Below are 15,610 nucleotides of genomic sequence, written 5' to 3'. Positions count from 1 at the left end.
TCTACAAAAGCTAGATTAGAGGCTTTGGAACCAACATGTTCATTGTGCATTCAGTGAGCGTTGTTCTCCACATCCGCCTACAGGTGAGCTGCCTGTTTCATCATTGCTCAGCTAGCAGAGTGGAGAATTCAGCCCTGTTCTTTTCAACCTTGACAACTTTAAAACGTGTCCACACATCTTAGTTGACGAGGCTGAAAGACGCTGGCTTAGCACATGGTTCAGCACAAGGATGGGAACTTAAAAGGGCAGTGTTTCCACTCAAGCTTGAAGTAGGAAAGATAAACCACAGGTAGCCCTCGACTTATGACCATAATTCAGCCCAGAATTACAGTTGTAAGTCGTGACAGTCATTAAGGAGTCACCAGGTGACCATGTCCGATTTTACAACCTTTTTTTAACAATGGTCATTAAGTGAAGCACCACTGTTGTTAGGTGAGCTCCATAATTGTTAAGCGAATCCATTATCTGCAATGGGCATTCTTTGCTGGAAACCACCGTGTTTCCCCGAAAATAAGACCCTGTCCTATCTATTTTTTTTGCCACCAAAAAGGCACCAGGTCTTATTTTCGGGTGGAGGGGGAATGTCGTCCACTGACTCATCTCACTTGCGCGTGTCGCCCCCGGCCTCTTTTTCGCTATCAGAGCTTAATCCGGCAAGGCTTTACTAAAGGCCTCTGCAGCCGATAACAGAGCTCTGGATCAATTTGGAGCTCTGTTATCGGCTACAGAGGCCTTCAGGAAAGCCTTGCTGGCCGTAGAAGAAATGGGCTGAGGTGTGCGAGGCCTGGCTGCAACTATCCGAAGGTAAATAGTAGGGAAGTTCCCCCCCCCCATCCCCACTCTAGCTTAATTTTTACCTGTGCACCCTGGAGTGGGCGGGGTCTTAATTAGGGCTTATTTGGGGGGGTAGGGCTTATATTGGGCTCACGTGTAAAAATCAAGCTAGGACTTACTTTCTGAGTAGGTCATATTTTCAGGGAAACACAGGTAGAAGTAAATGCTGGTTTTCAGCAAAAAAAAAAAGTCATAAATAGCAACCATGTGAGTGTCAGACACTGCAAATGGCCATAAGTGTGGACTGGTTGCTTAGCACTCAAGATGTGATCGTGTGACCTTGGGTGGCCAACAGAATTTCAAATCCAGGTCGTAGGTAGCCCTGAAGTCTATCATAACTTGAATTGGTCACCAAGCAATTAGTCGTAAACTGAGGACTACATCTAGTATCTGGTGTAGTATACGGTGCGCCAGTTGCGCCCCTACCTGGACCGAGATGCCCTACTCATGGTCACTCATGCGCTGGTCACCTCCCGGATTGACTACTGCAATGCTCTCTACATGGGGCTGCCCCTGAAGACCACTCGGAGGCTTCAGCTGGTGCAGAATGCGGCTGCGCGGGTAGTGATGGGAGTGTCCTGACGCTGTCATGTTACACCCCTCCTGCGCGACCTGCATTGGTTACCGGTTGCCCTCCGGGTGAGATTCAAGGTGCTGGTGATCACCTATAAAGCCCTACATGGCTTAGGACCGGGGTATTTGGCGGACCTTCTGCGGCCAGCAACAGCTCCCCATCGCCCCGTGCGTTCCCACAGGGAGGGCCTACTCGGGGTGCCGTTGGCCAGACAGTGTCGGCTGGCGACCCCTAGGGAGCGGGCCTTCTCTGTGGGTGCACCTACCCTCTGGAATCAGCTCCCCCTGGAGCTCCGGATGGCCCCCGACCTTCACTCTTTCCTCTGCGACCTAAAAACGTGGCTATTTCGCCTGCCCGGCCTAGACTGATGGGGGGTTTAATATGGATTTTAATTGATTTTAGGGATTTCATGTGTAACTTTTAACCCGGAGTTTTTGTTTATTTTTCTGTTTTATTGTTGTGAGCCGCCCTGAGTCCTCTCGGAGAAAGGGCGGCATATAAATCTAAACAAACAAACAAACAAACAAACAAATAAATAAATAAATAAATAAAGAGTATCTCACCTTTTCTATTAGCAAGTGATAATCTACAAAAAATGATAGGGTGGATTTTTTTTTTCTTTTTAGTTTGGATCTAAAAACAGTTGTGTGTTAATTGTTCCTTGCTTGTCTTTCTTTAGAATCTGAATTCGTGGCCATTCCTTCCAAGTATTCACAGCTCTTTTTTTTTCCCCCTCTGCCATGTAGCCTGTGACTGTGATCCTGATGGGGCGTTAGATGGCGGAGTGTGTGACACACACGATGATCCAATGCTGGGGCTGATAGCCGGTCAGTGTCGGTGCAAGGAGCATGTGGAGGGAGCCCGCTGTGACAGATGCAAATCTGGCTTCTCCGGACTGAGTGCAGAAAACCCACAAGGATGCCAGCGTAGGTATCTTCCTACTTGAAGCGTTCTCCTGGGCTTAGATGGGGTTTTCTTCTGGGGAACCCCACATGACTCTAAGCCCTGGCTGTTCTCTTGGAATGGATTCTCTTAAAGTAGTGAAGCTTCTACTTTAGCCAGGGTGGCATAAGGAACAAAATAAAGGATACATTTGAAACTCTGGCCCTAAAGTTTACTGGTTAAAACTTTAGCTTGTCTCTCAAAGCCAAACCAAAAAAGATAAAAGAAATGCTTTAGGGCTCCAGTGGCTGTCCTCTAAAAGCTGGGAATAGCCAATAGCACAGGGGTGTCAAACTTGTGTTGTCATCACATGACGTATCATGACTTCCCCCCCTTCGCTAAACTGGGGGTGGGCATGGCCAGCACGTGACACATCCGACCTATGGGCCGCGAGTTAGACACCCCTGCAATACAGTAGCACTTAGACTTATATACTGCTTCATAGTGCTTTACAGCTGTGGCCCACTAGTGGGCCATGTGGGGTTTGCCACCGGGCCGCGGAAACGGCCAGCAAGCGCATGCATGCACATGTGCATCCTCACTTGTGTGAGCAATGGGCAAGCATATGTGCGCTCCATTTAAGTGTGCACGCGCTTGCCGGTACGTCACACAGAACAATCACCTCTCTCCCCTCCCCATCCATCTGCAAAGTCAGAAATATTGGGGAACTCTGCTTTACTTTACTCTCTAAGCAGTTTACAGAGTCAGCCTATTGTCCCTTAACCATCGGGGTCCTCATTTTACCGACCTTGGCAGGATAGAAGATTGAGTCCACCTTCAGCCGGTCAGGATCGAACTCCTGGCAATGAGCAGAGTTAGGCTGCAATCTAAGCACTGCGCCACCAGTGGTTCTTCAGTGGGGAAATACAATCCTTAAGGTTCGATAAACCGGGAAATTCGTGAGACAGGGGTGAGCTTGCCATGTTTGACTTAACAGGCTGCCAGTGTGACCCCCGAGGCACAGTGAAAGAGGGCCCTCAATGTGATGCTATCACAGGCGATTGCTTCTGCAAACGCTTGGTTTCCGGGCGCAGCTGTAATCAGTGCCTGGTAAGTACTAGACCATTAAGTACCACTTGTGAGTCTCATTTGTGCATTATGTCTCTCATGGACTAACGAACCTTATGTTGCTTTCCAGCCGGAACACTGGGCTTTGAGTCTTGATCTGCATGGCTGCCGTCCTTGTGATTGCGATGTAGGGGGTGCCTACGACAACCAGTAAGGAACTATGGCTACAGTTCTGTGTGCAAAGATGGAGAAGCTGGGTGCAGGAAAAAAAAATGGGTGCAGTATTATCCATGCAATATCCCGGGTGAGAAAAAAATGAGATGGGATGGCGAAGAATCAGATTGCTGTGGGAGGAGAAGCAAAGGAGAGAGAACTCTATTCTTATTTACCTCATCTTTCTTCCATATAATTCAGAATAAGGTGTCTGCACCTGAGACAGATGCTGAGGTCTCCCTAGAAGCACTGACGAAGCCTGAACCTATTTAACTTTAGTAAACTTCCAGAAGACCAGAGCCAGTTTTAACCCCCGAGTCAAGTCCTGTTCTCACTCAATTGAAGGAAGAGAATATTTGTAGCTCAGGGTTGAACTGCATCTTTGCCTTCTCTGTATCAATGTCCTCACTACTTCCTTCCTCAGATGAAATAAAGTTCTCCCCAATACGTTTTATACACAGAAACTAGAGTGGTCATTCCTATTTTGATCTGTGGGGTCCTTGGTGCTCTCTGAACTTGGTTATTTTTCTTGCAGACATTTCGTTACCAAACTAGGTAATATTATCAGTACTAGAAGGGAGTGGGGTGTGCTCTTATTTTTATATACAAGCAGTTTGCCTTTTCAGCATTGGTGGGAGTGTTCTTGGTGTTCTTCCTTGATTAGGCAGTTGTTTACTGTTAGCTTATTTGTCCAAGTTGTTTCTTAATTGCAGCATTGTTTCCTTTTGGGCTTTTTGATTGTCTCTTTTGAATGGCATGTAGATGTTGGTTAGGTTGAGTGTGCCATACGGTAGTGCCCCAGCTACGGACCCCAAAGAATGCAGCACACACAAAGTCTGTACAAACCTTAGTTTACTAAATTAAATCAGTCTTTTTCAAACAAAGGCTGTTAATTAACTTTCTTAACAGCCTACAACAATCCAAAGAATAAATAATCGTAATCTTACTATGGTTGGCAGAAAGCCCAGAAGCAATTTGCAGGAAACTGATAAAAGAACTAAGATCAAGACGTGAAGAAGAGTGAACAAAGTTGTTCCCTGCAAATTGCCTCAGTCGGCATCCTTCCTTAAATAGGCTAAGGGAGTGTCCAATTAGCCCCAAGCCTTACTCTCAAGGAGACCTCCTCCTGAGGAGCCACTCCTGCCTTTTGGCAGCTCTGCGCGCCCATGTATCGAGAAGAGGCTCCTCCTCTTCTTCCTCTTCACCCATGGAACCTTCTGGAGGTTCTGAAGGCCCTGGCTGAATCCCCACCTCTGGCACCACATCTTCTCCAGCCTCCTCATTGTCTGACTCGAGTGCCAGCTGCACAGGCTGCTGGCACAGCACCACACCAGCCTCCTCACTATCGAAATCAGCTACTAGCTGCACAGGCCGCTGACGGGCCACAACAGGTAGTGCTGCCACATGGATTCATAAGCAGAGTTTAACAACAAGATCAATACTGATGAAGTTACCTAGCTGGGTAAAGAAACGTCTCAAGGAAACAACCAAGCTCAGAGAGCACCAAGGACCCGATACTGGGGAGAACTGTTTGCTTATTTTGAACCTGGCTCCTTTTCTTTTCACAGATGTGCCACAGAAACAGGACAGTGTCGTTGCCGTAGCCATATGGTTGGGCGGCAGTGTAATCAAGTTCAGACTGGCTATTATCGCATAGTGTTGGATCACTATACATACGAGGCAGAAGAAGCCCGCCTCCACCAGGTGAGGAATGGCAAAGAATTACCTGGGAGTAAATTCGTGTGTGGCCTCAGGCTAGCCACAGGGCAGAAGCAGTAAAACCAGGTAATTGTATATTTCACTGCTAAATGATCCAGTGAGGACAAGAAGCAGGGTAAGGACTTAATGATGATTGGGGGAAAGGGGGCTGTCAGTCTTTACCTGCTGCCAAATTTACTCACATCCACATTTATAAATCAAATCCTAGGCACAATCCTAAATGCCGAGCTCTGTTCACACATACTGGTTTTGTTATAAGCAGCATAGGGGAAGTCCAGAGACCCATTGCTTAGAAGCAAAACTTTTTAACCTTTTGTTAATCCTTAGTGGAGTTTTAACCCTGGAAATACAAACGGCAGTTTGGAAAAGATACTATTTTTTAATAAAGAAAGCAAATATTAGGGATACAATCAAGATCAAGTGAGGTACTTATATCACTCTATAAAGCCTTAGTAAGACCACACCTAGAACACTGCATCCGGTTTTGATCACCACACTATAAAAAAAAGATGTTGAGACTCTAGAAAAAGTGTCGAGGAGAGCAACCAGGATGATTAGGGGACTAGAGGCTCAAACATACGATGAACGGTTGCAAGTACTCAGCATGGCTAGTCTAGTGAAGAGAAGAACCAGGGGAGACATGATAGCAGTGTTCTAATATTTAAGCAGCTGCCACAGAGAGGAGGAGGTGAAGCTATTTGCCAAAGCACCCGAAGGCCAGACAAGAATTAATGGATGGAAACTGATCAAGGAGAGATTCAACCTAGAAATAAGGAGAAATTTTCTGACAGTGAGAACAATCAACCAATGGAACAGCTTTGCCTTCAGAAGTTGTGGGAGCTTCATCACCGGAAGCTTTCAAGAAGAGGCTGGACTGCCATTTGTCAAAAATGGTATAGGGTGTCCTGCTTGGGTGGAGATGACCTATAAGGTCCCTTCCAACTCTGTTAATCTGTTAAGGGAGTAGGCTTTGGACCAGGGGTGAAATGCTCCTGGTTTGGACCGGATCACCCAATCCAGTAACAATGGCGGGGGGGGGGGGGTTCGGAGAACCGGTAGCAAAAATCCCTGCATTCCCCCCCCCCCCAGCATGCCCAGCTGAACCACACGATCATGAGAGGCTTTTTTTTTTACTTTTAAAAGCATTTTTTCTACAACCTCTTCTGCCGAAAAAATGCTTTTAAAAGTAAAAAAAAAAAGCCTCTGATGATCACTCGGCTCAGCTGGGATCATCAGAGGCTTTTAAAAGCATTTTTTCTACAACTTCTTCAGCTGAAGAGGTTGTTAAAGAAATGCTTTTAAAAGGTTCTGACAATCCCAGCTGAGTTGCCTGAAAGTCAGAGCCTTTTAAAAGCATTTTTACATGGCAAAGAGGTTGTAGAAAAAATGCTTTTAAAAGTAAAAAAAAAAAAAAAAGTTGGCCACGCCCACCCAGTCACATTACCCCCCACCAAGCCACGCCCACAGAACTGGTAGTAACAAATTTTTCATTTCACCACTGCTTCGAACGGTTACTAAATGAACTGTTTGTAAGTCAAGGACTACCTGTACAGGTGTCTTTCTGAGGAAATGTTAATTGCTTACCGTCCCTTCTGTTGGCAGGGAGCTGAAGTTATACAGCGAGTGCCCCTGCCTGGCCGTCCAGTCACATGGACCGGGCTGGGGTTTGCTCGGGCGTTGGAAGGCAGCGTGGTAGAATTCCGTATCAATAATGTGCCATTTTCTATGGAATATGATATCCTGCTGCGCTATGAACCTCAGGTAAGACCCCTTTGACTTGCCACCTGTTGCTCTGCTTCTTCTTTGCCATTAAAATACATCCTTTGGGAACACAACATTTTTATTAATTCTGCCCTTCACAATTTAAAACAGGGGTGTCAAAACTCCATTTCACTGAGAGCCGCATCAGGGTTGTGTTTCACCTCAGGGGGAGGGCTGGGGGCGCGTGGCCAGGGGGCGCGTGGCCAGCTCGATGTCACTCATGTTGAGGGAGCCTGTGGTGGCCCAAGTGCTTTGCCAGCAGCCCTCCCGAGTTCCGTTTTCACTGGCAGAGGCGCTGCGGGTGAGTCCTTTGCTGTTTCCAGAGTGGCCCCACGGGCCAGATCTAAGCACCCCACGGGACAGATGTGGCCCACGGGCTTTGAGTTTGACACCCCTGATTCAAAATGTATGATATACTGTACTCATCAGAAGTCAAGCCTTTAATAAAGTGGCTAGGGATTTATAAGATGTAAGTATCAGCGTAATAAAAGTATGTTAGTGACAAGACCGCGATGTGTGACCTTTACCATTTTCTGGCAAAAAACACCCATTTGGAAAAAACGAGGTTACTTAACAGCTATGCTTTTCACTTAACGGCCACTTGATTTGCTTAATGACTGCAAGAAAAAAATATTGAAAAAAATGGATCTGGTCACAGGTGTGCCTCTACTTATGATTGCAACGACTTGCGACCTGTTTTCCATTGTCAGTTGTGGTCATAGGTCAAGGACTACCTGCAATGGTTACTTTTATCAAAATTCCCTAAATTTTCATTGTTACTATTTAAAATGGTGAATTTCAACTTTATGAATGTAAAGTTTAAAAAATAATAGGCACTGTTGTTTCGGCCTGCTGCTAAATTTCATCTGGAGTATTCACCAATTTTGAGCTTCTGCTGCGGTCTCTTTCAACCTTGGCAACTTTGAAGATGTGTAGATTTCAACTACCAGAATTTCCCAGCCAGCATGCTGGGAGTTGAAGTCCATACATCTTAAAGTTACCAAGGTTAAAAAACATTGCTCTGTGCAGGCCTGTCAAACTGGCAGCCCATGGGCCGGATGTGTCATGCGTAGGCCACACCCACCCTGGCTTTGCAAAGCAATAGCACTTAGACTTATATACCGCTTCACAGTGCTTTACAACCCTCTCTAAGCGGTTTACAGAGTCAGTCTATTGCCCCCAACAATTTGGGTCCTCATTTTACCCACCTTGGAAGGATGGAAGGCTGAGTCAACCTTGAGCCTGGTGAGATTCGAACTGCCAAATTGCAGGCAGCCGGCAGGCAGCAGAAGTAGCCTGCAGTACTGCACCCTAACCACTGCACCACCAAGGCTCAAAACATCATGATACGTCACATGACGCGATTGAGTTTAACACCCGTGTTCTATTGTATTTTTTCACCTTCTCTATCTACTTCCCAAACTATTCCCTTTGATTTCACAGCAACCTGCTGTACAAAAATAAAACATCTGGAGGCCATTGTATCACATAGTCCTCCTCATGCCAGGAAAAAATGTGTCTGGTGCCTGGAAGATCCCTGTTAAAGGCATAAGGATAGAGCCTGTTTTTTTAAAAAAATTGGCAATCATCAAAACAACACTCTTAACAACTCAGGTCATTGTCAGGGAGGAACTGATTCCAGAACCTGTATCCTCAATTGCCTCTAATTTTTCCTCAGGTTATAAAGTCATATTTGGCTAGGAGATCCTCAGTAAACTTTATAGGATCAACATGTTTCATTTCTCAGTTTATTTCCACCACCTCTGAGCAAGGAATTCAAACCAAGTCTTCTCTTTTTTGTTTAATAATAGGAGGCTTGGAAAGATTTCTGCAAATTTACCCCAGGAAGAAAGTTGCGTTGGTCTAAATTGTCTGGGGAAAGCTAAAGGGGAAAATCAGTCCCCTTTGCTGGTGTTGCCTGTGCAAAATCCTCCTTTGTTCCACCCCACTTTAAACTTCTTCATGTTCCCATTCCTTTTGTCTTAAATCCATTCAAGGTCCCCAAAACATGGGCACACACAGTCTTCTCATTCATATATGAGTCTGAATGATTTTAATCTTTCTATTTGTCCCTTATTCTTGGCCGGACTGCTACATGGCAGTGTTGCTGAACCATTTTAAGATGTATGGACTTCAATTCCCAGAATTCCTCAGGCTGCATTGCTGGCCTCTTTTTTTTTTGAAAAAAAGTTTTTTATTTTTATTTCTTATACACATATTGTAAATGTACATTCTCTTATCCATAATTAATCATATATATACATATTTTTTTCTAACGAAAGCATAAAAATAAGACCTTTTAATTACATTTGGGGTTGCTCTTCTACCCTCTCTTTTCCCTCTTTTCACAACAAACCTTCTTCTCCTTCTTTCTTTCCCCTCCCTCCCTCCTCTCCTCTTCTACTTTCTTCCTCCTCCTCTCCTCTCCTCTTCCCTACTTCCCCTTCCTCTCCCCCACTCCTCCCCTCTTTTCCCTCTTCTCGCCTCTCTCCTGCTCTTGCCACCTATCCTTTCTTCCTCTCCTTCCCCTTTCTTCCATTCCTCTCTCTCCCTCTCCTCCTCTATCCCTCTCCTCCTCTCTCCTTTCTTTCTCCTTTCTTGTGCAATATTTCCCTTATTTGTTATCCGAGCAACTCCAATTTTCTAATAATATACATTTTCTTTTCAATTTCTTTCTCATTTTACCCAAAGAAGATTACAAAGATAAATGTACATTGCTTGCCTCTTCTTTCAGTTTCCAGGAAAATGGGAAAAAGTGAAGGTGTCCGTGGTGCGACCTGGGCCTGTCCCCAGTGGTAGTCCATGTGGAAACATCATCCCTTCTGATGACTTGATATCTACAGCTCTGTTACCCACATCCCGGTAAGTTTCAGTGAAAAACTAGAAAATAGAGATACATTGACTTTATTGCTGGGAAAGTGTAGTTCAAACTGACAAATACAAGTAGTCCTCGACTTAGAACGGTTCATTTAGTGATCATTCAAAGTTACAACAGCACTGAACAATGTGACTTATGACTGTTTTTCACAGTTACGATCTTTGCAGCATCCCCATGGTCATGTGATCAAAATACAGATGCTTGACCACTGGTTCATATTTATGACAGTTGCTGTGTCCCAAGATCATGGGATCCCCTTTTGCGACCTTCTCCCAAGCAAAGTCAGTGGAGAAGCTAGGTTCATTTAACAATCGGGTTGCTAACTCATCAACTGCAGTGATTCACTTAACAACTGTGGCAAGAAAAGTCATAAAATGGGGCAAAATGTTAACAAATATCTCACTTAACAACAGAAATGTTGGGCTCAGTTGTGGCCGTAAATTGAAGTAGTGGTATTTTTATTGCTGAGAAAGGGAAATATTAAGAGGGATTCTATAGAGATTCTCAGTCATCCAGGTCATGGTTGTCCCAAAGGTGCTTTTTCAAGGGGCAACTGGACTTTCCGGTTTTTTTTCCTTTGAAGACATTTCGCTTCTCATCCAGTCAGAGCTGAAGAAGCTTCTTGGATAAGAAGCGAAACGTCTTCAAAGAAAAAACAAGGAAGTCCAGTTGCCTCCTGAAAAAGCACCTTTGGGATTAAGAGGGATGGATTTTGAGGCATATATTGGCAGGACCAACTCATCTCAGTTCTCTATCTTTGAGCTAAAACTGTCCGGGCTTGCTTTAACTATAAAAATAATTGTTTTGGGGGGGGTTTATTCCATGTGGTATATCTATATTGATTCAGTAAACAAGTAAATCAGGAGACTAGGATGTGTAATACTTTAAATACTTGGTGTCAATTCACGGACGAGGATGGATTGCATGATTAACAAATTCTTAATCTTCAAAATTTTTGTTTTCTTAAAAAGATGGCACGGACACTAAAGAACTGTGCCAGGACAGATTGAGTAACTCCAGTGTGTTTGCATGACTTTTTCTTGTCATAATTTATTCTGCTTCTGTAGCTGAAGTTTTTTAAAGCATAAGAAACAAATATAAACAGCATAATAAACCATATTCAGTAAAGTACCAGAAATCTCTTGGGGGGGAAAAAAGGATTAGGGGTTAAGTTGGCAGCAAGTAACAATGCCTTAGTCAATTTTTCCTGGAAACGATACTGTATTCTTATGTTTGAAAGTCTTAATGACACTCTCTAAACAAACTTTTCTCTGTAGCCATGATAACTGGTACATTTAAAATATATATAATATTATTTTTGTGTATGTAGCAAAATAATAAGCAAGTGGGATTCACAGAAGCCTAAACTATATGATGATTAGAAGTAGCACCCACTTGTTTTGCTTCTCCTCCCATCCATACCAGGAGGCAGAGATTCCTTGGTGATGTCATTCAGTTATCTCCATAGTACCAGATGCAGGAAAGCTTTCTTCTGCACATTTGATAAAAGTAGTCCTTGCTTAATGATGATAATTGGGCCCAAAATTACCATTGCTAAGTAATAGAGAGCAACATCATGTCACTGCACTGCTTAATGACCACAGTTGTGGCAGTCCCCAATTGCCATCTTTAAGCGAATTCATCATGGGCGTCAACATTAAGCAAGATCCTCTCGTAACCATTGCGGGCTTCCTTGTTGACCTTGCTTGTGGGAAGCTGGAAAATCTGGAGCAGCTGTGGGTTGCTGCAACATTTGGAAATGAGGGCCATTTATCAAAAACCTGGTTCGTGATCATGTGACAACAGGGGGCACTGCAAAAGCTGGAACTTGATTGAAGATTGATCATAAGTATCACTTGTTCAGCACCACTGTAATTTCAAACAGTTCCTACACTGGTAGTCATTAACCGAGGACCATCAGAAAGATGCTATGGGGGGTATGTAAGATAGATGCTAGAGACCTCTGTGAAGTGAACTGGCATTCTCATCCCACAGGTACATTGTGCTGCCACAGCCAGTCTGCCTAGAACAAGGAGTCAGGTACACCATAAGGGTAGAGTTTACCCGTTCTGGAGGACGTGAGCATTTGCAAGGCACTGCTGTCCTCTTGGACTCTGTAAGTACTGAGATTGCTAACCCTGGCACGCCTAGTGGAGAGAACCATAGCTGGTGGAACTAGTTGGAAATACCCAACCATATCCTCTTTTCTCCCTCTCTCCTTCTCATTTCTCTTCCTTGGAAGTTGGTACTCGTGCCACGTTACACCTTCTTGGAGATGTTCATCGCCGGGGATGTCGCCTCTATTGCTCGCAAAGAGACCTTTGAGCGCTACCGCTGTGCCCAGCAGGCTCGCCCTGTGATTAAGGGGCCCACCCCGGAAGCTTGTGCCAACTTGCTTACCAGCATGTCAGCCATCATTCACCAGGGGGCACTCCGTGAGTGTTAAATTGCCCAGATACAACTGCAACCCAGGGGCTCGACCCAGAGAAATCATTCATGTACTAAGGGAGGCTTTTCCATTCACTCAGAGGAAGATGGGGAAGGTTCAAAGTGAAGCCCTGATGGGATGGGATAGATGTTCCTGGAGACTCTAGGCCCGTGATGGTGAACCTATGGCACGCGTGCCACAGGTGGCACATGCAGCCATATCTGTGGGCACGCGAGCTCAGCTCTGGCGCGAAACAGGCTGTTTTCTGCCACCAGAGGGCCTCGAAGGTGGTGGTGGGAAAGGCCCGTTTTTTGCTGTCCCCAGCCTCCAGAGCCTCTCTGGGAAGTTGGCAAACGGGCCGTTTTCGGCCTCCGGGGGGGGGGGAAGGCCATTTTCGCCCTCCCCAGACTCCTAGAGAGGCTCCGGAGGCTGGGGACAGCAAAAAATGGGCCTTCTGGTCCCACCGGAAGTTGGCAAACAGGCCATTTCTGTCCTCAGGAGGACCTCTGGGGAAGGCTGTTTTTGCCCTCCCCAGACTCCTAGAAAGGCTCTGGAGCCAAGCGAGAGAGAAAAACGGACCTACCGGGCCATCATGTGCCAGGAGCGGGCAGGAGTGGGGGGGTTGCATGCACATGTGCAGGGGCGGGGTGCATAGAATTATGAGTGTGGGCACACAGGCGTGCAACCCCCCCCAGCCCCCACCCTTCTGGCACACGATGACAAAAAGGTTAGCCATCACTGCTGTAGGCCTTTCCCACGTGTATCTCAGCAGGGTGTGAATATGTGCTGGTAACCACTTTTATCTAAGATCTCCATCACTTACCTTTGCTACCGGTTCGCAACGGGAGCACACGCATGCGCTCGCTCGCTTCGCTCATGCGCGGTGCTTCTGCGCATACGCAGAGCATCTGTGATGACGCCGGGTGGGTGGGCGGAGCCTCTCGCCGCCATTACTACCGGTTCGCAAGATCCGGACCGAACCGGTAGCAACCCACCACCAGTCTCCATGAGGTTGCTTTTACCTTGTTCCCAGCCTTTACTCCAGATAGTTTTAAGTTGTCCATAATTCCAGTGTTAAGATGTTTCCTTTTAGCGGCCCATAGGTTGCAGTAGCTTTACTGTGGCTGCAGTCTGAAAAGCAGCTGACCAGTGGTGGAGGGATGGCTGCGTGGTGAAATAAGGGAGAGCAAACTGGATCTCAGCTATCTCAGATGCACGCCCAGTGCCTGTCAGCTATTGTTCAGGCTGCCTTTGAACACCGGTTTATGGCTTTTCCAAAAGAGCACTAAAGCCTGGAAGAATGCCAAAACTGTGTTCAAAATCAGCCTGAACCATATCTAACAGGAACTGTGGGGTTGCATTATGAAACAGCAGCAGAGATACATCTGGCTCGTGCGGTCCCAACACCCCGACAGCTGTTTTTGTGGGCAGCGATCCAAGGCAGAGATCAGCTCAGATCTGGCATGCAAAGAGCCTCCTCTTCCACTCACTTGCTACCTCTCCCAGTCTGGCAGGTGGTCTTCCAGCTGGGGAAGGCAGGAATGGAAGCAGGTAGAAAACAGGTAGATGCCAAATCCACAGGCTGAGCCGCCTCCAAGTCTATTGCCAATGGCAGCGGGGCTATGATTGGGACACGCTTTCCTTGACGATGCAGAGAAGGGCTCGGGGTTTCCTGCAGAAGAAATGAGGACACCGTCAAGTCAGAATAGAGACCTTTGGGACTGGTTAATGGGATATAAACTATGCCAGTTTAGCTTTCTGTTCATTCACAGCCAAGAGGCAAATGGTCCAAGGGAGTGATCTAACCGAGCTCTGGGAGAAGGGTTCTGGCTGTTCTTCTGCAACCCTGGTAGCCTGCAAGCACAGACAGGGCTGACCCTGGCAAACGCCTTCAGATTTTCCCCCCGTTACATAATGGAGAAGGGATCCATAGTCGCATGGGTCTCTGGTCCATTTCTGTGCCAGTGGGAAGGAGAAACGAAGAAGCTTCTCATCAAGAGCATCAAGTCCTTTTCTCTGCTGCTTGTTCTTTCCTCTGTCTCCAGCCTGCCAATGTGATCTCCAGGGATCTCTGAGCCTCGAGTGCAATCCAGATGGTGGACAGTGTCAGTGCAAGCCTCACGTCATGGGCCGCCGCTGTGAACGCTGCACTCCTGGCACCTTTGGCTTTGGGCCCGGGGGATGCAAGTGTAAGTGAAACTCAGCTTCCTTTCTCCTTAAAGCCAGCCCAGCTCACGTGCTGCTAGAGACAGTACAGAAATATTGATCTAAGCTGGTTGCTTTTGCTGACTGAGCATTTACTGGAAGTACCGTTAGAGGTGCTGGAAATTATTTAGGTGGGGCTTGTTGAAGTAGGGAAGCAGCTTGCAAGGACAGGATGAAGTTTATTTCTTATTTATTTATTATTTGAGCTTGTATGTCGCCCTATCTCCGAAAGGACTCAGGGCTGCTCACAACAATAAAAACAAATACCCAATAAGATTATAAAAAGACCATTAAAATCCTCTTTAAAACCCCTTCAGTCCAAACCAGTCAGGCGAAATAGCCATGTTTTAAGGTCACGGCGGGAAAGAGCGAAGGTTAGGGGCCGCCCGGAGCTCCAGGGGGAGCTGATTCCACAAGGTAGGTGCGCCTACAGAGAAGGCCTGCTCCCTAGGGGTCGCCAGCCGACATTGTCTGGCCGACGGCACCCCAAGGAGGCCCTCCCTGTGAGAACGCACTGGGTGATGGGGAGCTGTTGCTGGCCGCAGATGGTCAGCCAAATACCCCGGGCCTAAGCCATGTAGGGCTTTATAGGTAATTACTAGCACCTTGAATCTCACCCGGAGGGCAACCGGTAGCCAATGCAGGTCCCGCAGGAGAGGTGTAACATGAGAGTGTCGGGACACTCCCATTACTACCCGCGCGGCCGCATTCTGCACCAACTGAAGCCTCCGAGTGGTCTTCAGGGGCAGCCCCATGTAGAGAGCATTGCAGTAGTCAATCCGGGAGGTGACAATCACATGGGTGACTGTGCGTAGGGCATCACAGTCCAGGTAGGGGCGCAACTGGCGCACCAGACGAATCTGGGCAAATGCCCCCCTGGTCACAGTCATAACATGATCTTCAAAAGTCAACCGTGAATCCAGGAGGACGCCTAAGTTGCGCGCCCTATCAACAAGGGGCAACATCTCACCCCCTATAGCCAACGATGGAATATTCCCTTGGAACTGGGATGCCGGTATCCACAGCCACTCTGTCTTGGCGGGGTTGA

General features: G+C 46.6%; 1 protein-coding gene across 2 annotated transcripts in view; it reads left to right on the top strand.

Moving 5' to 3' along the window:
* Positions 1 to 15,610, top strand: part of LAMB2 (laminin subunit beta 2) — an 86,728-nt gene that overhangs the window by 26,320 nt on the left and 44,798 nt on the right. For both annotated transcript variants that reach the window (XR_004593628.2, XM_034431717.3), the window contains exons 10-18: positions 2,155 to 2,334; positions 3,288 to 3,400; positions 3,489 to 3,568; positions 5,140 to 5,275; positions 6,893 to 7,051; positions 9,786 to 9,913; positions 11,925 to 12,045; positions 12,172 to 12,364; positions 14,403 to 14,546. Coding sequence is in view for 1 of the 2 variants with exons in the window: in XM_034431717.3 (XP_034287608.2) it covers positions 2,155 to 2,334; positions 3,288 to 3,400; positions 3,489 to 3,568; positions 5,140 to 5,275; positions 6,893 to 7,051; positions 9,786 to 9,913; positions 11,925 to 12,045; positions 12,172 to 12,364; positions 14,403 to 14,546 (1,254 nt within the window). In the remaining variant the exon portion in view is untranslated. The remainder of the gene's footprint in view (positions 1 to 2,154; positions 2,335 to 3,287; positions 3,401 to 3,488; positions 3,569 to 5,139; positions 5,276 to 6,892; positions 7,052 to 9,785; positions 9,914 to 11,924; positions 12,046 to 12,171; positions 12,365 to 14,402; positions 14,547 to 15,610) is intronic.

This window comes from Pantherophis guttatus, chromosome 2 (genome assembly GCF_059756535.1).
Source record: "Pantherophis guttatus breed Tessera chromosome 2, ASM5975653v1, whole genome shotgun sequence".
Taxonomy (NCBI): Eukaryota; Metazoa; Chordata; class Lepidosauria; order Squamata; family Colubridae; genus Pantherophis; species Pantherophis guttatus.
Note: the sequence above shows the minus strand (reverse complement) of the source record. Positions and strands in the feature narration are given on the sequence as shown.